Raw genomic sequence first — 23,779 nt, forward strand, 5'->3', positions numbered from 1 at the left:
ACCCCACCTATCTACTTGGGCAGCTCTTGCAAGAGGATGTCTCTAACCTTTAACTCCTCTTTTGCCAATACCTCTTTGGCTGATCAAATAAATAATTGCCTCAAAATCCAGTTGTAGACTTGGTCATCCTTTGTCATTCCTTAAAATCTCAGCCGACAATGAATGCCTTTATCCATAAGTAATTTGAGTTCTGCATCTTCCCCAGCATAATACCTGTCTTCTGGAAAGTAAAGCTTTCAACATTATTATCCTATCCGACCCTGTGTATTTGCGGTTGATAAAATGCTACCTGCTTCTACATTCATGGCCCTGTGCTACATGGTTTCACGGGATTTTTGATTTTCCTTTATAAATCGCAAACTGCCGGGAACCTATCACCTTTTTTCCCATTGAAATAATGTCCTGACGTGTGTGTGCGTGTGTGTGTGCGTGTGTGTGTGTGCGTGTGTGTGTGCGTGTGTGTGTGCGTGTGCGTGTGCGTGTGCGTGTGCGTGTGCGTGTGCGTGTGCGCGCGTGCGTGTGCGTGTGCGCGCGTGCGTGTGCGTGCGTGCGTGTGTGCGTTTGTTTGTTTTTTAAATAAAACCAGTTCTCCCACTATTGCCTGAGCATCTCTATGATGCACATGCTCCTCCAGTTTAAACTCTTAATCCCTGCTTGCTGCACATTTCAATGATTTATTGTTCTTTTCTGTTTTTGGCACCCCTTTCCCTCCCCCCCCCCACTACACCTACACATAATCTTTTGACTATCAATTATCTTGTAGTTTCTCCTTCAATTTTCTTTTCCAAATGCAGCTTAGCTGTCATTTTTAGTTGCCCCCCCCCCATTCACTGAGCTCCAGTATGAGTTTCAACCTTGTAGTGACAAAATGTCACCTGATTGCATTAGTCATGCTGCAACAAATATTTGTGATTATTGCAGTGCAAAAGTTAGTACATTTCTGTCTGAAGAATACTGCAAGAACTTGAGTATATTCCGATCGCACCTTGCGTATGTCTAGATGTACAAGAATAAGTGCCCATAATAGAGGAGGCCTTGGAGTGCAGCCAGCTTCTCAGTCGATGTATTTCTGTATTTTAAATGAACAAAACCTTCAGTATGTCAGTCATTTAGCTTTTATAAATGTCTGCAAACATTCCCCCTCACACCCAGGTGGAAATCTTACCAGAAAAAGGTGAGACTCCACTTTTCAAGCAGTTTTTCAAGGATTGGAAAGATGGTGATGAGGCTGAAGGCCTTGGTAGAACATACACAGCTGGCAGTATTGCCAACATTCCATTGGTACCTTTCGATGCTGCAACCCTGCACGACACACCTGCAATGGCTGCTCAACATGGGATGATTGATGATGGCAGTGGGCAGGTTAAGGTATGTATGGTTTTTACTGTGGATTCTTGCGAATTAGAATATCCAATTCAAATTCGGCCCTTTTTGAAGTGTTCTGTCAGGCAATCACGAATTAAAATACATCCAATATGAATGGGCGAGTTTTTACCCTCGCCGAAGGAGAGGGTATTGCATTTGTGTCCATTTGTTTGTTTGTCTGCAACAGAACTTTAATGTTTTTTTTCCTCTGCAACCGCGTCGGCTCGAGACGATTTTCACCATAGGAGCGACTAAAGTATTTTATTGATGATTATGACGTCATAGGTCACGTGTGGCAGCCATGCTGGAAAACGAAAAAAACTTTGGACCTCTATCTCTGAAAATGCACGAAGGAGAAAAATTGAAACTTGGCACATCGCAAGTACTCCTCATGCAGAGTGTGGGGTTTAAAAAAAAACAAACAAACAAAAAAACCCATTTAAATTATCTTATTTTAATGTCATGGGTACCTTCGTTGTGACATCGTAATTGCATATGTAGAACGCCACATCCGATTGGTATAGAAAGAGGGTCATCTTGAGATAAAATGGCCCACAAAAAAAATTGTCATTGGTCACATGATTCAGCAGCCATATTGTTTTTTAAAAAATAATTATTAAAAAAAACCAAAATCTTCTTCATTGAAGAAGCTGATAATATTGAGGCAAAACTTTACAGGTATGACCACCTGTCCATGAACAAAAGGTTCACATGTCATGGGTCACACGGTTTGGCAACCATATTGGATTTACCCAACAACCTATAAAATAAATATTCTCCAAAATGCTGGACAGATTGAGTGGAAACTTAACACAAATGTTCCACAAGCCATGGGTGTGCAACTTTAAGGAATAATTAAGTCACATGGTTTGGCAGCCATGTTGGATTGAAGAAAAATATTAAATGCTTTCTCTCGAACTGCTTGATCGACGTGACACTTCAGTTATGATCTGGCAGTGGTGATGGTGTGTGTGTGTGTGTGTGTGTGTGTGTGTGTGTGTGTGTGTGTGTGTGTGTGTGTGTGTGTGTGTGACTGCTGTTTCTTGACAATCACTGGTCCGATCTGATTGAAACTTGCCAGGTATATTGCTGGGGACCTGAGGATGTGCCTTTTCAAGGTTTGATATTAATCGGACAAGTGGTTCCCAAGTTATGGCCATTCATTTACCAAACGAATGACAAGACTCGTTGTTGCGTGGCCGATGGGGGAAGGGAAGCTCAGCCGCGTTCCCCATTACAGGTTACAACATAGGGCTTCCGGAGAGTGATGACTTCGTGTATTCTAATAATTTCTCTTTCTTATGCGCATTTATATATAAACACTATGCCCCAAGTTATGATTGTTTTCATATTAGACGGTGCATAAATTTCGGTAACATCAGAGTGAGCTGGTGTGCTCTGAACCAGGAAGTAAATTTTTTTTCTTCTCTTCTCTTTTTATTTTTCCTTGCGCCGACATTGTGAAAAGGCAAAATACGTTGGTGCCAATTGAATAATTGGCCATTAAAACGAAATTGCGAATAATCGTAACTGCGATATGCCAACTTCCGGGCAACGCACGTACGGGCACGCGAGAGCGAATAAACGGTCTGTGTGGTTGTTTCTTGCTCGCGGTTTGAATTTTTTTTATTTTTTTTTATGGGCACTTACTAGTGTTCTAAATTTCAACTCTATCAGATGCATGGTCTGGCAGCCAGAATTATTTAATTTTTTGATCAGTTCTTTTTGAATATTTTTTAATAATTTGTTTTCTATATATATATATATATATATATACAATTTTTAATGAGGCTCACTTGGCTGTGCTTGGATGGGTTTGAGGATAGTCGTAGCAGCTGAAATGCAAATCCTATTCAGGTTCCTCCTGATGACCTCATCTTTGCTTTTGCTCATTTGGGTTCCTTCTGATGACTCCAATGCAGGACTGGACCTATTTGGTCTTCCATTTGATTTGAATTGAATTTCTTTTAATTCCATTTCAATTTTTTTTTTTTTTCAAATAATATATATTTTTTTAAAACGTTGGTCACGTGTCCAATAAAAGCGGGACATCTTGGAACCCGGTCATCACTGCCAGCAGTTCTAATTATGCGTTTTATTAATTATGTAACGCCACACAAAACAAGGTCTGGCGAAGGTCTGCAATCTCTGCTTTTTTTTTTTATTGTGATTTATTTAAGCTCAAGCTCTCACTTGTGGATAGGATGATTAAATTCATCAGCAGTCAGCTCATTTTCAAGGAAAGTTCTGTTTGTTTGAAGGGAGCGTTGAGCACAATCTCACTCGTGGGAGATGAACCCAATATGTGATGTCACACCTCTTCCCCAGTAATGACACTACTGGTGGTGCTCCTCGAGCATGTTCCAGGTCGTGGTTTATTTTGGCTTTTACCTCTGCTGCCCTGATCTTTTCTGGTGCACACCATGCATGCTTGTCCTTTGTCTTCTCTTCCCATTTCTGTACACCAATGCCAGTAGCCCTGAGATCTCTACCATTTGTGTAAGGCAGCTGTTTGCCCAATGTTGCATTGCCCATGGAGAAAACTAACGCACCCTTTGGCAGTCGGTGATCCCTCATTCTGACCATGTGAAGGGTCCAGATGAGCTGCTGCTTCAGGTGTATAGTTTCAATTGTAGGCACTCCAGCCTTCAGAACCTTGTTTGTCACAGGTCTATCTCTGGCATCTGTAGAATATCCTTACAATCAAGTGGTCTGATCATGTGACAAATGGTGCGTGTACCCTCTGTTGAGGGTATCTTGGAGCTATATAACAGGGAAGGACAACAGCTCTCCATAGCATTGCACATTGTAGTGAGCTTCATGCTGCATATACTGCACAGTGGGTCATGCAATCATCATGCAGTGGGTCACCAAAAGCAGCACTATCCAAACAAATCTGTCACCAGCTCCTCGAGGCTGCTTTTATTAGAGATAATGCTGCTGAGGTACATAAAGCAGTCAATGATCTTGAGTGTTTTGCTGTTTGACAAAACGGTTGGCTTGATGTACAGCATTCCAGGGGCTTGGTGGAAAAGGAGTTTGGTCTTTCACATATCGATGTGGAGTCCAGATGCAGTGGCAAACTTGTGGAGAAGCTTCTGCAGGTCACATGGAATGCAAAACTAAGCCAATGCCATAGAACAAGTTGTGTGTGCATGTCTGACGAACCATTGTCTTCGCTTTGAGATGTATTTTGAAAAGCTTGCCGTTATTGCGCATTGTTTGAGACACCTTCAGTAACGTCCCGATTGGAAGATTAAATTGGTGGCAGATTAATCTTCCTGTATAACTGTACATTTGCATTGGTGACATCTATGTTCCCCAACCAGAAAGTAAGTTGATTAAAATGCAGGTGAATTAATTTTTTTTTTCTGTGTAGTTAGAATTAAGCTTCTCCCAGTGGTGGCTGTATCCTGATGCCACCAAAACCCGAATCATTATCAAATGCTTTCCCGAAGGGGGGTGGTGGATGGACATTAACTCGTACCTACTTTGCTTGCCAGATGTGGCGCATAGAAGGATTCGACAAAGTTGCAGTTGATCCTGTCGGAGTGCTGTATGGTGGAGATTGCTACCTCATCCTTTATACATGTGGACAGGGAGGCCGCCAGCAGCAGATAATATATTTGTGGTAGGTTGCGTCTTGATGGATTGAATGTAAGAATGTACACAAATGAAACGTTAAGGGGGGCAGAGAAGCAAAGTTGGGGGTAAGGGTGGAGTTGAAGGAGCAGGTTGATTGTGGGAAGGGGACAAGAAGAAGAAGAAGAAGAATATGGAAATGGGTGGCAGGGAGGAGCAAGAGGGGAGCACTGCTCTAACCTACAGATAGTGCTGTTTTCATGGCATAGCCATACTTCTCAAAGATGCAACTAACCTTTTTAAGAAATGTTTTTATTTTATTTTATTTTTTTTTCCCCAAGTGCCTTTTATGCAATTTATCATCTCATTTGTGAACACTTTAAGCAAATAATATTTTCTATGGAGAAGTCTCAGCAATCTTTTAAACACATGTTTAGTAAAAATTGCTCAAATAAGAATTACAAATAAATGTATACTAGCGATACCTGTGCACATGCACGGGATAGCAGTACAACATAGCTGGTAGCAGACGACAGACTGTACACGGGGAATCACAAAAATACGCATTGTGCAAAATGCAAGTGGTACTATGGAACGCCAAGACTCCCCAAACATTGTCGGCATGTCCGCTAAGTGCCACAGCAATTTCATAGGGATCGTGTGACGGCGAGCCGAGTTTTTACTGTGCAAGCTTGGTATTTATAATAGAGATTATGCATCTCGAAACGTTTGTTTTCTTTTTGATATGCAGCCCTTACACATCTTGTTGAAATGACATCTTGTGTTTGATTCCAAGTGCATTGTTCACTATTTTTTGTTCTTTCCATAGGCAAGGACTGTCTGCCTCTCAAGATGAAATTGGACGTTCAGCCTTCCTGGCAGTGGAGCTGGATGATTCTTTAGGGGGTACACCTGTGCAGGTACTTTTTTGTTTGTTTATTTATTTTAAATACAACCCTCCCTCCTCTCCTCTCTTGTGCAGAAATCTGATTAAAGGCATTATTTACCTTTGCCATTGAAGGGGGACTGAGGTTTTCACCTCTGTGTGCAGTATATCTCAAAGTTGTGGATGAACTTGGATGAAATTTGGTAGGCAAGTTGGGTGTGAAAAGGACGAATTGATTAGATTTTGGTGAAGATCCTGATCTGGACAGTTTTTTTTTTTTGTTGTCAATCTTTACCGCTGAGATAGTGCTTTGTCTGGTTTTTGGCACCACGTCAATTTGTGGACAGGTTGTGTGTGTGTGACCAGGACAACTTTATTTTGGTGAAGATCTAAATCTGGACAAAGGTATGTGCTCTACTTGGTGCCCTTCTAGTTTTGGGTGTGATCCTCAGCAATTACCAATGACCCAACTCCTCAGTTGTGGCTTGCAATCCAGCAGACTGCAATATGAATTTGGTTACATGCTTCCAGAAACCTAACTAGTCTTATGAATGCATCTTGAAGTGGACAACTCCACCGATTTCAACTTTCAGGAAGGTTTAATTTGCCATTGTTGCATATTTTGGCATGAATGGTGTGCCAGTTCCTGCTGCAGTTGATTTGCAATTCCCTCACTGTCTGGGCAATCTCAAATTCACTTCCACCCAAAATCCCTGTTTAAAAAGTAAAAACTAAAAACAATTGAATTGCAGTGCTTCATTAAATATAGTTTTTGTTTAACCAACTTTACTAAAATGATATTTAAATTGTTGCAAAAAGCACAACGTGGTTCTGAAGTTGTCATATGTTGCAACAAGACTTGGTACTTATTATTATTTATTTATTTATTTATTCTGATCATCAATCCCTTCCTCCAACCAAGGCACAGGTATAGGCATGTGACCAAATTTGTGTGTTGAGGGACGATAAACCCAAATTTATTTTGTTAAAGCTTGCCAACTTGGTCTTCCACCTTGCATTAGCCCTTCTCCTTCTCCTTCACTCAGTCAGGAATCCATGCCGCCCATTTTTGCACTTGAGGCATCGCTTGAGGTTGCTTTCAAGATGTTTTTCAATTTCTGAGAACAAAACAGATATAGCAATGTTTTGTTCCATTTTAATATGCAATTTGACATTCAAAATCTTGATGTACATTTCAAATTTAGCTGAGCAGGAAGTTTTTTTCCTTTACCAAGAAAATTGATGGGGCAGATAAATCGAGCTGTGGAAAACTGCACTGAGATACCGGCACCTGTTGACTCTATAATCTGTTTCAAACGTGCTAGTTCTGAGCGGTAAGCACAAAATGCATAATAAACTGTCAAAACCACCATGGAAACTCTTCTCTTGAGGTATTACTTTATTAGGCCCTGACAGCCTAGCTCAGAGATGGTGTATTCCCCCTTGAGTTCTTTGATTTCTGATCCAATTATAAAGGCTCTGCTTCAAGCCCATCAGTTTGACTCGGATAAATGATCAAGCCAAGAGAGGTTTTTTTAACATTCACATTGTCAAGTCGTACTTCGAAAGATTAGATGAAAATCTTCGGTGTGGGAAATGAATATTGAAAATTGTAGGATTGACATGACCGAGTCCAATCTTGTCGGTAAATGTATCCATTTGTTGTCACCCCAGTTCTGTTTGTATTTTCATTCATCCTGTCCATGTTTTGGTGCAGCAAATTGAGGTTGTGGCCTAGTTTTACCAAGAGGACAAGTTTACTCGTGGAGAACAGTGCAGCCATAAGTTCACTTTTACCACCAACAGTGGAGACGTTCACGGTTGGAATGGAGTCGTGCATCTTCTTCCTAAAACGCAAAGTGGCCATCTGTGTGTGTGTCACACTTTATTATAACGAATTGCTGTTGTCGAATCTTATAAATGGTATTGTTGGAAAACTAATCGATTTACTTGGTGAGAAAGTTGATTGATTTACTTGTCGTAAAAATGCTTGTTTTAAAAGCTTGTCTTTCCAGGAGAGGAGAGGAAGAAGCAGTACTGGAGCTTTTAATGTATTGATTCCAACGGTACCATTTTTAGTGGGAATTTAAATTCCAGATAAGGTATTATCACGCTCCGTCAGTCTCCTTTTTAGCTCGCCTGTTCAAAGAACAGAGAGCTATAGCGATACCCCCAGTGTGAGCGTGAAAATGTTAAAGTTTTTGGTGCAAGTTATTTCCTTTCTAATGTTTTTATCTGCCACACTATTTTTTTTTTACTGATTACAATATACATATATTGCTTTAAAATTATTTGGATCGGACTTCACTGCAATGCTTTATAAAAAATATTATTAGACGTCTTTTAAAAACGATAAATGTATAAACAGGCGAGCATTGGGTGGCTTTGACACCAACTCTCTGGTTTGACTTCTCCAGCCAAACCGCTGTGCTGATCCGGCTGAAAGTTGGTCGCAACATTCCTCACCTGACTTACGAATCGCAAAGCTTGTTCCAGGTCACCTGATTTTAAGGAGGTCAAAATGTCTGACATGGTAAATTTCTTCAAAAAACTTCGCCAGACCCACCAGACAATTTTACAAAATTTGGGTTGCACCATTGGGCCAGGGCTCATAAGCTACAGGTCAAGTGGTCCTATTTCATAAATTATTATTATTATTCTGACAGCAGAAACCCTTTAGAACGAGAAGGGCACTCAGTGGAGTGCATACTTCTGCCAGGTTGACTGTTTACGTTTTGTATCCGACTGATAGGCCGGGTCTGCTTACCTGAACCAGAATCTGATTGACTTGTTCTTGTCGAACCAACTTATTCACTTGGTTTTGTCATCCATTGACAACCTTTTGAGGTATCGTGCTATATATCGTTTTTGGCCCCATCGCTCAATGGTGAAGAATCACTTTATATGAATTAAATTCTTGTATCTGGACTCAGGTCTTCACCAAAATCAAATCCATTTGTCCTTGTCATCCACCACACCTGTCTCCCAAATTTCATTGTGGAAAGTACGAGCTGTCTGTGAATAAATACTTTCCCAATGTTATTTATGCTGAGCCCATTTTGTTTGGATTGCTCCAACTGTCTGAGCTGAACCAAGCCAAGTGAGAATTGAGAATGGGTTGGGTACCAGAGCTTTCTTGTTCATAGTGTGGTGAAACTTGTTCCATCTGAGGGTTTTGCCATTTATGCCATGATTATGCTTTCCCACAGTCAAACTTGTGAAACATTATTACATGGGTTTGCACCTGCTCCATTCATTGCGATGCATCTAATTATTCTTCAGCTCTGCCCTGCATTGAACTGTTTATTCAATGTGACTTGTGACTACAGTTCTGCTTTGCACTCCTTTGCCTGGGCCTTGCAAATTGCCCACATTTCCTGCCTTGCTCATAAGAGATAAAGGCACAAAATGCTTGCAAGTGGCCCACCAAAGGATGTTGAAATGATTCAATCTGGCTATAAACCCTGGTGAGCAGCCAACAGGGCAGGAGTTGAGATGTTTGCAAGGCTTCGGCTAACAAATACTTAAACATAAGGACCAAAGCCCCTAATGTGGTGGAGTACTCGTCACACTAAATGAATGCTGGCAAGTAGGAATTGACTACTTGAGCACAATATGAACTATTGCTGACAGTTTCCATCAAACTGTGGTTTAAAAATAAAAATAAAATTCCTAGACCACAAATAGCACAACTTTGTTGCTTGGCCAGTTCTTTGTGCGAATGCCAAAACAGCACTAACCCAACTTTTCTCATGCTGGTTTGGTGTTGCCACGTTATGCCTGTAAACACTAACTGGTACCAATTACTGCACGATTGAAGTGCAGGGCTGGGTTAAGCAAGTGGTTCACTGTCTACTAACAGACCTCAGTTCGATTGAGGAAGTACTTGATTACAATTGAATTTTCAATTTTTATCACAATAGCATGAATAGGAACACTAACCTGTAGTTTAGGTGTACTTTGGCTTTGAATTTGGCAAATTGTATGGAATCTTTAAAGCTTTTTATTTCTATTGAATTATATACTTGAATACGGTAGAACACAATCGCCTGGTTGGAACTTCCAAAAACTTACACTTTAGCAGTTCTTGGACAAAATATTGTGCCATCTCGACCAATCAAATTTTTCGTTCAGTGTTGGAATAGAGATTCAGACAATCGTAGATCGTGCTTGCAAACTAAAACCAAGAGTTGAAGATTCTTCCAATGTCCTTTTTCTCGAGACTCTGTGGTGAAGAGTTCTATGAACTGTAGTTTCTGTACTTCTCGATATCAAGCATAACTTCCCATAAATAACTTTAACACCCCAATTGATACCTACCAGCAAATTATTTAAATAATAAAAAATAATTCTCCCTGACAGAGTTCAAATTGGAAAAACTTCCCCCCTGCAAATATCATAATTAATGTTTGCACTGTTTCAAACCACAGCTTTGACTAGATTTGTGCTCTCTGCCCACACTGAATGTGACTGCTTTCTCAAATTATGATTGCTTATTGTCAGTGATGTAGTGAATTTTTTTTTAACTTGTAAAGATTTTGCACTTGAAGCTGGGAGAATTGTACTGTTATGGGTTTGGGGTAGCGTGTGGGGTTCACGAGGGGGGTGGCTTGGATCCGCTACTCTGCCTCTGACCTTGATGCTGATGAGCTACGGATAACTCAGTGACCAGACAGGTTGCTGCACAGAGCGAGGAAGCTGCGGCTTGTCGGTCTGAGGGATGACAGATGGTACGACAGAGATGGTGGAGTCATCAGCAAAGAGATAAAGAGGATTTTTCAGTCGGAGAGATCATTGATGAAAACCAGAAAAAGAACAGGGCCCAGAACGCTGCCTTGAGGAACTCCAGCCTGGACAGGAAGAGGGGATGAGAGACAGGAAGTCACATGTTTGCTGCAACAGAAGAGGAAGTCTGTGAGCCATGAGTGGAGATGGCCTTGGATACCATAGGAAGAGTTTTTTGTGAGCAGGGCAGGGTGCCAGACCGTGTCAAAAGCACGCGATATGTCTAGGAATATGGCTCTGATTTCATGTGTGGCATTGAGCACCTCCATCCATTATTGGGAGAGCAGAAGCAGCATTTCCAGGGTAGAGTGACCTGGTCTGAAACCAAATTGATGATTGGAAATCAGGCCATTGGAGAAGAGTAAGGATTTAATGTCTGAAGTGATGATAGTTCCATAACCTTGCTGATGATTGGGAGAAGGCTGATTGGTCTGTAGTTGCAGGGATCTGTTTTTGCACCTTTTTTATGCAGGGCAGTAATGTTTGCTGATTTCCGAACAGATGACCTTGAGCAAATGTGAGGGTGAGCAAGAGCAGAGGAGCAGGTTTTTAGGACATGTGGGCTGATGCCGTCTGGACCTGTTGCAGAATCTGAGTTGGGGTTTCACAGCAAACTCCACACCTTCTCAGAAGAAAAGAACACAGTCCAGGTAAAGCAGGGTGCGACAAAGGTGGGTACAGAATGCGATGGGTTTCGTACACAAGATTTAGATGCAAACACCGAGTTTAGGCATTCAGCCTTTTCACGTGCAGTATCAGCGCGGCCATTTGAGGTAAGGGAGGGAATGGAGGGGGAACTTGCACCAGAAACAGATTTGATTAGATGCCACCAGGATTTGGAGGAGGGAGAGGTTTGTGAGTTCAGACTTGAGATTTGAAAGATGTTGTTTTCTGTCTCTCCTGAGGGTAGATACACACTTGTTCTGAGCCTTATGGAAAGAACTGAGATTACCCTCAGTTGGGTTTGATTTCCATGAGGCAAAGGCAAGTTGTTTCAGGACAACTGCCTCGCCACAAGCTTCAGTGAACCATGGGTGGGAGGAAGGGTCGGACAACTGAAGACTGGAGGGGATAAATCTGTGAAGGATATATGTATATATATATATATGTATATATATATATATATATATATCAATCAAGTTTCTTTGAAAGAATTCCCAGGACAAGGTGATGTTGGAGAAAGTAGTGATGGGAGACCAGTCTAAGTTTTATGGCTGCTTGGAGACCCTGACAGTCAGCCTGAGTGAAATGCCAGACTCTGGTGCTGAGGTGGTTCTCTAATAACCGCCAGAGAGATATTTACTTTGACAAGCCTGTAGTCAGAAGAACCAATTGGAGTGGAGGAAGAACAGCAGATATTTTCAGGGAGATTTGTCAAAATCAGATCCAGAAGAGATGGAGTACCGTTGGTTGAGATTGGGTCAGGAAGTTAACTGACCGAGTCGGTCACAATTAGTCATAGAAGTTTTTTGCTGAAGTGCCATGGCAGGTGAGAGAGGTACCCACACCACCAACTGGCGTGATGATGACTAAAGTCACCACATTTGAGGAAGAGAGAGTTGGGATGAGAGGATGGAAGTTGCTCCATGTTTTTGGACATTAGTGAGGTGTAAATAGAGTCATCACTGTTTGGTGGAGGGTACAGCACACATATAAACATGAGGTGGGAGTGGAGTGGAGGGGGAGAGGAAGCTGTCGCCAGAGGTTTTCCTAGGTGTCTTGGGGAGGTAAGGCAGTGCATGTAGACTGTCGTGATTAATAGTCTTTGATGAAGAGAGCACCTCCTCCACCAGGACGAGGCTCAGGTCTGTCATACTGGAGGAGGCAGTAACCAGGGAGAGATACTCGGGAGTGAGCGACATCTTGAGGAGGAAAGTTTCTGTTGAGGGCAACCTGTATGGAAAGATCTGTCAGGTTTGAGCGAAGGTCCTGGATATTTGAGATCCGCACTTAATGAAGAGGGAGGGGAGGAGGCTTTGGGTTGAGGGGAGGGGAAGGGTAGGATAAAGGAGGAGTGGGCGAGCTCAGGAGAGTTGTTGAAAGAGTGTGGGGGATTTCATAAGAGCTCGGGGAGGGGGCTGGATGAGGAGGAGAAAAGGATCTGTGGTGCTGGTTTGAGGTACAGTGGGGATTAATAAGAGAGGGGGCAGAAGACAGTTGAGGATTTGAAGAGGTAGAGTGATGTGATGGAGGACAGAGGGCAGGAGAAGGAGGCAGCTTTGTCGATGAGGGGGAGCAATTTTGAGGATGTGAATGGTGGGAGAAGGGAGAGTTGAGGGAGGAAGGTGAAGGGGAAGCTTGGAGGGGGAAAGAGTGTGATGGTTGCTTTGAGAGGGAGGGGTGAGAGGGGTGAATTGGCACTGACGTTGGGGAAAAAAAGAATGGTTGATGGAAAGTGAACATGCAAAGCAAACTGGGGTTTAAATTTTTTTTTTAGTTAATGCGATTAAAGACATTTCTTGAGGGATGCAATAAAGGCAAATTAAGAGAACAGAGAGAAGAAACATAGCAACAGATGGATTTTTTTTTTAAGACAGGATATGAAGGAGAGGTTGAAATAGAAAAGAGACGTGAATTAGGATACAGTAATGAGAACCACACGTGTGAAAGAGGAAGATGAAACATTTTAAGGGATAGTTTTTCTTATCCCCTGCCGCGTGGCGGAAAGGGGATATCTTTGTCACCCAGGGCGTCCAGCTGTCCGTCCATCCGGGCGTCAAAATTTATAGCTGTGAGTGCGATAACTCATAAACTGTTCGCCATATCGATTTGAAATTTGGGTCACACATGTACCACCTGAAAAGGAAGAACGCCATTGATTTTGGGCGTGGCCGGATCCAAGATGGCCGACTGGGGTGGCATCAACATTTATAGCTGTGAGTGTGATTACTCATAAACTGTTCGCCATATCGATTTGAAATTCGGGTCACACATGTACCACCTGAAAAGGAAGAACCCTATTGATTTTGGGAGTGGCCGGATCCAAGATGGCCGACTGGGGCAGCCATCTTGAAAATTTCTTTTCGCCATATCGATTTGAAATTTGACTCACACATGTACCACCTGAAAAGGAAGAACCCTATTGATTTTGGGTGTGGCCGGATCCAAGATGGCCGACTGGGGCGGCCATCTTGAAAATGTTTTTTGTAATAAATGGAAAACCGCTTATCTGATTTCAATTATTTTTGGTTACTACGTTCCTCACCCCTGGGGAACTTTTTCGAGATGATGGCCAAATGGTGTCTTGTTTCCAATTCACCTCCCTCATTATCTGGAATATGTATGACCTTTTTCATTCAATGGTGGGGGATTCCCCATCTCTGATGGTATATTTACTATTAATATTACTTTTTGATAGTTTGCAAACAATTAGGTGAAGGAAAGGTTGAAGAAAAGATTTGTGAGGTGAATTGTGAATTTGGATTGGTAAACGGATCAAGTGGTTACGGGAGGTGGATTGTTTAAAGTGAGTTTATTTATTATTATTATTTTCGTAAGGATTGCGTGTGATTCAGAAAAGGGAAAGGTTGAAGTAAAATCCTGGAGGTGTGGTGATTTTGGAACAGTAAATGCAGAGTGAAGCTGATGGATCAACAAAAAGTAACAGGAACTGGGTAGAGACACATGGTTACAGGAGGGGTGTATAGTTAAGGATACAAGAAAAAAACTTTTTTACTTTTGGATGGATTTTTGAAGATTAGATAAGATTGGAGAATGTGATGTCGGAAGAAATCGTGAAGGTAATGGTGAGAGTGGGTCAGCTCAAATAGAAGAAAGATGGTGTGCCGGCAGAAGGAAGAATAAGCAGAAGAAGGATCGGTAGTTGTGGGTATGGGGGAAAAAAGAGTTGTTTTTTCTTGTTATTTTAAAAAATTAAGGCAAGAAACAGAGTGTGAAGTTGGGAGGGATAGATGGTGGGCGTGGGGAAAATCGGGAGAGAATACAAATAAAACGATCGCACACCTAGATGGGAAGGACGAGTAGGCCTCAAGGAGCCCGATAAGACAAGGCCGACGAAAACTCACAAAAATACCACTATTTTTGAAACAAAACCGAACTCGGAACATACACTAAGGGGGGGGGGGGGGACACACAGGTTTGAAAGGGTGAGGGATTGAGATGGAGTAATGGATCGGGGGTTGATCGGGGAATTTCAAGTGTGACATTACCAAGGGAATTAAATAAACCTCCTAAAAATAAAAAAATAAATTTTAATGATAATATTTTCCCCATCCCTGTTACAGGGAGGGATGCCCTGATTAAACACTTATTAATGAAATGTCTGAGGGTTCTTGTGTTGAGTGTCTCCCACAGTCCCTTTTTCTGTTACCACAACAATACATTATAACACAGTTGTGAAGGATTATTGTTGTGATTAGTTTAAGACCTGTTCAGTTTTTTTCCTCTATTTTACAAAAGGCATTGAACAAGCAAAATTAAGTTTTTGCCTGCAAGTCAACACTAATGTAAACAAAATAGAATCTGTTTTATACACTTGACTTTATCAATACTTGCTTGGGCTCATGGTTTCAAACTGTTGGTGACTGCCACTGTCCAAAGGTAATTCTGTCTGTCTGTCTGTCTGTCTGTCTGTCTGTCTCTTTTCTTTTCATTTATTTATTTATTTATTTTTGTACATTTTGCTTATTACAAGATTCAGTTTGGTGTATTCCAATCAACCGTTTCTCACGTTTGCAGGTACGAGTTGTTCAAGGAAAGGAGCCAGCACATTTGTTGAGCCTTTTTGGAGGAAAGCCCCTCATAATATTTGCTGGTGGCACATCACGTGAGGGAGGCCAGAGTGAAGCTGCACAGACTCGGCTCTTTCAAATACGCAGAAATTCTGCCGGCGGTACCCGTGCTGTGGAGGTGAGCATTTAAACTTTGTTGGTGAAGAATTGATAATAATGTTAATCTGTTGGTTTTGATAAAAGCTTCCTGGATCAGTGAAGATGTACTAGACTTCTTCCAGTTGAGTTTATTTTTTTGCTTACATTGGGACATTTGAGTTGAGTAATGAGGAACATTTAACAGGCCATGCAGGTTTCTTGTAATGCATTGCAGAAACTTGAGGGGGGTGGGATTCCATTTGGTGTACAGTACTTGCTTCCTTTGTTCTGCAACCATCTCTGCCAGTAAATATCTTTTGGGTTGCTGATTCAGTCACTTCCTTTGTGGCAGCAATGCAGGTGGGACTTCAAATGTCGAACAGTCAATGCTAGGCACACTGTGCAGGGTTAATTTACCTACTCAAAGCCACAAGCATGAATTGAGGTCAAGGAAACATGGGCCTTGTGCAAAAGTGTTGTGAAGGAGAAGTTCTTCATCCCTGTTCACATCCCTTGGCATTTTTCCTTTATTGCTTTCTGGAATATTTGATTATCGTGTAATTGTAGTTTTGTGAAGCATGCAGTTCATTTGCGAAATTCACTTTGCATCCTGAAAAACCGAGCCCCTAATGTTGCCAGCGAAATTTCTGGTGGTGGTGCTCCCTTGTACTTCCATTGCATGGATTGCAATTGTCTTCGGTACCAGTGGAAAAACCACAGTTGATTGCCATTTACCAGACAAACGTTGGCTATACCTCCTGAATAGTTTCAGATGTTTGTTGTTTTCGAACAAAGGCTGCAGCAGATGGTGTGGAGTTGCTTCCAGGAACTGACAAAACTAACGAAGGTTTGTGTGTACCCTCTGGCAACATGGGGAAAGTTCTTCAACTTTTAAGTGCAAGCCATAGATTTAAATTTTAAAGGAATGGTTTAAAAATACTCGTAATTGTTATTCTGAACATTGCATGATCGGATTTGTATCCCAACGTGTAATTTCAAAATTGTTCAATAGAAAAGGTTGTGTGCATCATATGGAGAACTTGGCTAGAATTAAATAATAGGACTAATTGAATAACTGAGGACAACATACTGCTGATCGTTTATTTGTGACCATATTAGGCTCATTAATATAACTGAACAAGCCGGTAGGCGACATGGGTGGTCGCTACATAATTGCATACGAGTCATACAGTTTTTGACGGATCGGGCTGAAATTTTTTGACAGGTTGATTAGAGTGTGCAGAAGCTGATTTTTCATTTTCGAAAAAATAATTTTTTTAGGATTTTTCAAAAATTTCCAAGTCCCGTTGCTCGGCAACGGTGGTGTCCATAGCAACGGTGCTCAAAAGCATAGAACTCGATCCTGGTCTGAACCGACCTGTCAAGTTTCATCAAAATCGTTGACTCCTCTGGCCTCCAGAGCTGTCCATTACATACAGACAGATGGAAAAACTGAGAATAAGGGTAGTCTCTCAGCGACCACCCAATACTATGGTCACGAATAGACAATCAGTGGTATGTTGTCCTGATGAGCCCACAACAAGGGTGAAATCTAGATCAACATCTCTGCTTTCGTCTACTTGTGAACATAGGCTGCAAAGTCAGTCTGCAAAGGCTTGAGGACCATACAGATGCCTCCTCATAGGGAGGTGGTGTTGGTGTAATTTATGTACATTATGTCGGTGTGCTTCTTTGGTTGAATTTAATATTCCTGGCTGCAAACCTCCTGACTGGTGATCAGCAGGGCAAAGACGATGTGCTCGTGTGCAGGCGACACTTGTTGCTGACAGGTTGTGCAGCAAGTGCTGTGGTGGGACAATTTGTGCCCTGCTGCCTCAAGTTTGTGGGTTTGCTTCAATATATATATATATATATATATATATATATATATATATATATATTTTATACACTTTTATACATATATATATATATATATATATATATATATTATATGTTATCCTTTATTCAAATGAGTGCATCTTAACCAATTTGTAAGGTCAATGAGTATTGGGGCATATTTATTTATTTATTTTGTTATTTTTGTGACCCTTATTTGCCAACAATTTCTGATGACTATTTCCAAAAAGTGGAATGCTCCTTTTGTTATAATTGAACACTATGGTGTGATGAACCAGTCTTGCTGGTAAAGGCTAGTGTTGAGCTGTTGGCCAGGTATAACAATGTATGAAATTGAGAACATTGATCAAAGCACATCAACTGCCATGGAAAGAAATGAGAAGCTGACTTTTTGAGTGTTACCCCTTCATCAGAGGAAGGTTTAAAATATATATATTTATTTAATATTTTTAATCATTTGTTAATTGCGGTGAAAGTTGTGTTTCTCAAATGAAGTAAAACTTTCATCTTTTCCAGGTTGATGCAGTGGCAGCAAACCTCAACTCAAATGATGCATTCCTGCTGACAATGCCAAGTGCAACGTATTTGTGGCTTGGTGCTGGATCAAACTCAATGGAAAAAGAGGCTGGTGCTTGTTTGTCGTCTGTGCTGGAAGTGGAATCTACAGAGATCAGTGAGGGTTCTGAGCCAGGTGAGCTCTTCTGCTGATGCTTAAAGTCAATTTGCTGATGTGTGGAATTGGTTCTCAGTGCTGTTGACAGATAGAACTTGTACAAGTCAATCAGTTTGTCCATCATTCCTGTCACAACATTCTCAGCAGTGCTATCAACTGCATGCTGGTCATAATAATTGCCCAGCTCTCTCCAAACAGGAATTTGCACCAGGGTGCTAGCACAACATAGTTTTGAATGATGTCATGGAGTTCATATCCACAATCTTAAAAGTTGGTTGTTCAGCATGGAATTTCCTTCCCAAATGTGATGTGCTACAACATCCAGTGCCCTCTTCTGTCTATCAGAGTCATTAAATATAGTGTATGTTAGAAAAATCAAATGCACATTTGTGATGTTGGTTTCAAAAGCATTTGGTGAAATTGTGTCGGTTTGTTATACTCCCTTCATTAGAATATAAGGGGCAGAACTGAGTATCTTTCATCCCCCATTTGTGAAGGAAGTCATTCAGTTTAAAGCAGTCAAAAGTCTTTTTGGTAGCTGGGAGCCAGGTAGGTTGCTCATCGAGTTCCTTGTTGGGAACCTCAAGCTAGCCATGAATTCCACCACAGTTTGTTCATTGCAGAGAGCAGGAGCCTTTATCCATATATCCAGAAAGGTTTCCTTGATCTTAGACTGTTCAGTGGTGATGAGTTTTTATAATTTGAATGATTGGGAGCTCTGGGTTACCCAGCAACTTAGAGTAGTCTCTCCAGCTCTCTCTCAATCTTGAGTATCGTGTAATAATCCCATGTGGAGTACTCTCTCAATTTTGGAGTCCTGGTGTTTGGTGTCGGTATGTTGCACAGTAATGCCAGCCATGGGAGAGGTGGCATTTTAATCGTCCCCCTGATTAATCCCATTTCTGTGTTGAGTTTTCTGAAATGTTAGTATAATATACAGGAAGTTGTGAATTAAATTCTGTTCAATAATGTTAGTATTATTTTGGATAGTCTTTTTTTGTTTGTTTGTTTGAATTGTAATTAAAACCCGAATGTAAAACTTTGTGATTATTCTGCATGGCTTAACATTGTGAATGTATCTTCAACATAAATTTGATCTCAAATTACTGGCTCGTAATGTGAAGCATTGGCTCCACCATTCTTCTCTCGTATTCATCCTTGTTTCTACTTTTCCATTATTTGGTGTAGTTTTTCAAAGATCAGTTTTCTTTTGGAAACTATGTGAAAGGGGGGGATCCAGTATCATTCCATTTACCAAATCCTGGTTTTTCTACAACACGCTAGCTTTGTTCAGCATTACGGATTGATTATCTTTCCAATTCGACAGCGATGCCAATGCTGAAAGCTCTTCATCTTAAGGATGAAGCAGAGTGTGAGAATAACTATATTTACTTGTTACATCGCACTGTTTATGTAATATGTAACGTGCTGTCCACTTTTTAATATTTATTGGGTAAATACACACTCTGCTATCGTGATTCCAAATTGAGAAAGCATCCTAAAATGCAAAGCCCACCCATGTCCGCTTTGTACTCAAATTAAACTTGCCGAAAACAACGGCTTGAAAAATTAAATCGACTATTTTCCATATTCTCATAAATTCGCCTAAATTTGTTAAATTTGATGACAAAAGATGAGATGGTAAAATTGTGGCCTGGATAGACAGGTACCTGTGACCTTGACCTTTGGACCTCAAACAATTGGTTTCTAGCTTTTGGTGAACCAATTTGATGATCCAATATGCAAATTGTTCAAACCAACAAGTGTGCCTGTGCCCACACGATTCTAGACAATGAGACCTTTACAACTAGACCATTTGGAGCCTTCATGTCAGTCCATCCTTCCATTTATTTGCCACCCAAGATAAGTCTTGGTGAGGGTCTGCATTCTCTGATTGCTCTTTCTAGTTCATATTTGTGATCTTTAACTCCACAAAAGAATGAAAGATGAGTTTCAAAAAGGCCACATTACTTGAGGTACACCCATTATTATCTCCACCACTGGAAGTGGACACATGTTTCAACCCATCTTGTCTGTCAGCAGGATATTGGATTCAGATGAAATTTGGACAGATTGGGTTTGAGAAGGAAGAATTGATTTGATGTTGAAGATCTGAATATGAGGATTTTTTAAAAAAATGTTTGTGATTCTTCACTATTCAGAGATGAGCCCAAAAATGATGCATCGCATGATATTTCGAATGGTTGTGGACGGATTCGGATGAAATGAGGTGGATGAATTAGTGAGGTGATAAGAGCAAGCTGATTAGATTTTGGTTCAGATCCAGCCCATCAGTGAGATACAAAATCTAAACTGTTCAGCCTGGTTAAACTTGAAATTTGTCAGGCCAAGCAATTATGAAACTATTATCATTGAATTGTTAAAGAAAATGTATGCTTCATGCCCTTTGTGGTGGTTGGAAAATGAGTTGGTTGATCATCATGATTATAGAATAGGATTTTGTTAATCGCATACACTTGGCCAAATGTGTGGTTTTACTCTGTCCTAGATGACTTTTGGGATGCTCTTGATGGAAAGTCTGAGTTCCAGACCACACTACAGCTACGGACAACAACAGACTTGCATCCACCCCGCTTGTTTGTCTGTTGTAACAAATCTGGAAATTTTTTGGTGAGTCGAAGCAATCGGTACACAATTTCCCCTTTTGAAGTGTTCCCTTAATTATGCACTAAGTTTCATTGACAGGCAGTCTTTGAACTTGAAAAGATTGAGGAACTTGTTAACATGATCAGCCAGCAAGTTAAATGGTTTTTTTTTTTTGGGGGGGGGGGGGTTAACTAATTTATAGAAAGATGGTTTGAACAAAATGTTAAACTCTTACTGTATTGTTTGCAGTTTTACTCAGCAACAAGTTTTCCATTGCAACACAACTTGTTTTTTTTTTTTTTTAATTATTTGTCTACTCTGCTCATTTGCTTTGCATGCATTAAACATTTGTTAGAGCTTCCCTCAAGGTCAATTGTTTGTTGGTTGGAAATGATGTCATGACGCTTGGATATTTGAAAGCAATGCTAATAAGAAGCCAATGTTTAATGTGGCTGGCTTTGTGTGTGTGCAGTGTCAAAAATACAACTAATCGACTTCATTGCAAAAGATTTAAAAGCAATCATTTTATAAATACTAGCAGAGTACCTGCCCCATAGGTGATCTTGTTCCAAGCATGCAACATGTTCTTCTGGCACATAAATTTATTTGGGCATTGTATAGGTAACTGACAGCTCTGTATATCCAAACATAACCTAGGTTAACTGCAAGAAGCAAAAACATACTTACTGCTTCTAATTCAAAATGGCCTGCTGCATTGGAAAACGTAGGGACAGAATACCCTCTCTCACTTGGAGGTGGTGCTACACAATACACATTTACCTGGAGAATTTGCTCCCCCCCCCTCCCCAAAGACCACCAGCAAAAATAACACTCCTAAACATTAATTGGGGTTATGCTGATCCTATGTAGCAAGTCGATGTCATTGGCCCAGAACTGTAGGAGGAGTAGCATGACACACCAGTCGGTTAATTGTAGTAAGGACTACTGTACATGGAATTTTTTTTTTTGCACAATTGTTGATCTGCAAATAAATAAATACCATAGCTTTCACAATGCAACTTGCGCACCACAAAAAGTAACTTTTGCATTTATTCGCAGGTACAGTACTTTTAAAAGTTTGTTGTTGGTCAAGAAGTAAGAATGAAATTTACGACTAATTCCAAATACAAATAATTGACATTTGTCACGTTGCAGATTGAGGAGGTACCTGGAGAATTCTGTCAAAGTGACTTGGCTCTCGATGATGTTATGTTGTTGGACACGTGGGAACAGGTATGATCCTTCACATGCAATGTCAAAACGCTCGCAATGCCTCATTGCCTTGAGCATGTTGGCAAAATGTTTTCACATGTTGACAACATCTACATCCTGCTGCTTACCTTGAATTCAGTCGATCCTTGATGCTTTTCCTTGGCACAGCATATACCCGTGCAGCTTGCTTTAAACTTTGCTTGAATGATGTCAACCCGAACCTAGTTGTTATTGGCAACTACAGAGACCTGCGTAGAAAATGTATTTGTCTGTAAACACGTGAATCTGCTTATGCGGTAAATTTATCAATTGACTGCCATGTGGATTAATATCACATAAACTCATTTATTGATTAACATTCTGATAACTGTTTATTCTGATTTTTATGACAGACTTCTATTATTTTTTTTTTTCAGCTGTGACGTCAGACATTTTAAAGTACAGCATGTGTTCTGCAGACTTCAAAATTGTTTAATATATCTTGAAATGGCAGGTTGTTTATTTATTATTGTTCGTGTTTTTGTTTTTCTCTGTCAGGTTTTCGTGTGGATTGGAAATGAGGCAAATGAAATTGAAAAGAAAGAGGCGCTATCCTCTGGTGAGCGAGTGCTTGAACTTGTTTGACGATTTGTTTAGTGATATGCAGACACCTTTGTTTTTGATGCGTATATTCAAAACTAACTGATGTGATCATCAAATGGTGCTGAAAATATTAAATTATATTTTTTTTGTTCTTTGTTCAGTGTTGTACATTTCCAGGGTACTAGCACAATAACTCTATGCATGTTTTTCTTGTGTACACATGTTTATATTTCTTATGTGCTTTTGTGCATACAAGTTTGTTTGTTTTTGTTTTTATTTATTTATTTTAAATACACCGATGAAAGTGAATTCTCATTGGATGTTTTGTTGATAGGTGTCTATAAGACTGTTCTTCTTCCTTACCTCATTCACTTTGTGCAAATTTCCTCTGATGAGAGCACAACGGAAAGCTTTGTGGTTTTCCTTTTTAGTCTGTTTTCTGGTAATGCCTCTGTTTATAGTCCATTTGCCATTTTGAGAAGCTATGAATTGTCAGGTACAAGGTTTTTTTTTGGTTGATTTGGACCCAATGGGTCCCTGAAGTATTCCAGCTGGGTTGTCCTCAGGACAACTTTGGGCAAACTTTTTTTTATATGCAAATTAGCAGCAATGCCAACCCTCCCGATTTCATCGGGAGGCTTCCGAAAATTCACCCAAACTCCCGCCCTTACGATCACTATCCTTATCCTCCTGAAATTTTGATATTTTTGCACTGTTCACTAATCAGAATGTACTAGTATGAGAATTGAATGAAAAGCATCGTCTGCTACGTATAGCATGTGGTAACTCCATAACGTTCGCTGCTACCAAATTGTACGTAAAAAATTGCAAATTCAAATGAGGAGCAGCGAAACATTGGGTCTGGATCTCGCTTATGCGATCATGCACTGAGATTTAGTGCATGCGGTATGTGTGCAATACAGTGCATGCGGTATGTATGCACAGTGTATATGCATGCGATACGCTCACTGCATGCAGCTGGGCCCCGTACCAGCCCGGCGGTCGCGACCACCGTGCGGTGTTTAACAGCCGCTAGAGTTCTACGAGTCGCGCTGCAGCTGTGGAACATCGACTTCGAAGTTACCGATGCTTCAAGCCCTCGATGTTGATTACGAAATGGCAGAAAAGAAGCTTACGAAGACCAAGAAATGGTCTCAGAAGTACAAGACCGAATACAGTCTCCAATACCCGTGTATTCGAAAGTCTGAAAGAGGAATTCATCATGCGTATTGTACAGTATGCAGCGTTGATATTTCAGTTGAGCACGGAGGTCGCGATGATATTCGGAAGCATGTTGGAAGCAAACGGCACACAGACATTGCAAAGGAGAGATCTTCGAGCACGAGTACCGGTACACTTCTGAATTATTTCACCAAACAAGGGACAAGCGAGGAAGAGGAT

General features: G+C 40.8%; 1 protein-coding gene across 3 annotated transcripts in view; it reads left to right on the forward strand.

Annotated features, from left to right (window-relative positions):
* Positions 1 to 23,779, forward strand: part of LOC147026727 (gelsolin-like) — a 57,132-nt gene that overhangs the window by 20,670 nt on the left and 12,683 nt on the right. For all 3 annotated transcript variants that reach the window (XM_085882477.1, XM_085882476.1, XM_085882475.1), the window contains exons 9-16: positions 1,153 to 1,368; positions 4,869 to 4,996; positions 5,777 to 5,867; positions 15,317 to 15,487; positions 17,821 to 17,995; positions 20,487 to 20,608; positions 21,740 to 21,817; positions 22,334 to 22,394. In XM_085882477.1, the coding sequence (XP_085738603.1) occupies positions 1,153 to 1,368; positions 4,869 to 4,996; positions 5,777 to 5,867; positions 15,317 to 15,487; positions 17,821 to 17,995; positions 20,487 to 20,608; positions 21,740 to 21,817; positions 22,334 to 22,394 (1,042 nt within the window). The remainder of the gene's footprint in view (positions 1 to 1,152; positions 1,369 to 4,868; positions 4,997 to 5,776; positions 5,868 to 15,316; positions 15,488 to 17,820; positions 17,996 to 20,486; positions 20,609 to 21,739; positions 21,818 to 22,333; positions 22,395 to 23,779) is intronic.

This window comes from Eptatretus burgeri, chromosome 5 (assembly GCF_056783735.1).
Source record: "Eptatretus burgeri isolate ZD-2024b chromosome 5, Ebu_testis_v1, whole genome shotgun sequence".
In the NCBI taxonomy this organism is placed as follows: domain Eukaryota; kingdom Metazoa; phylum Chordata; class Myxini; order Myxiniformes; family Myxinidae; genus Eptatretus; species Eptatretus burgeri.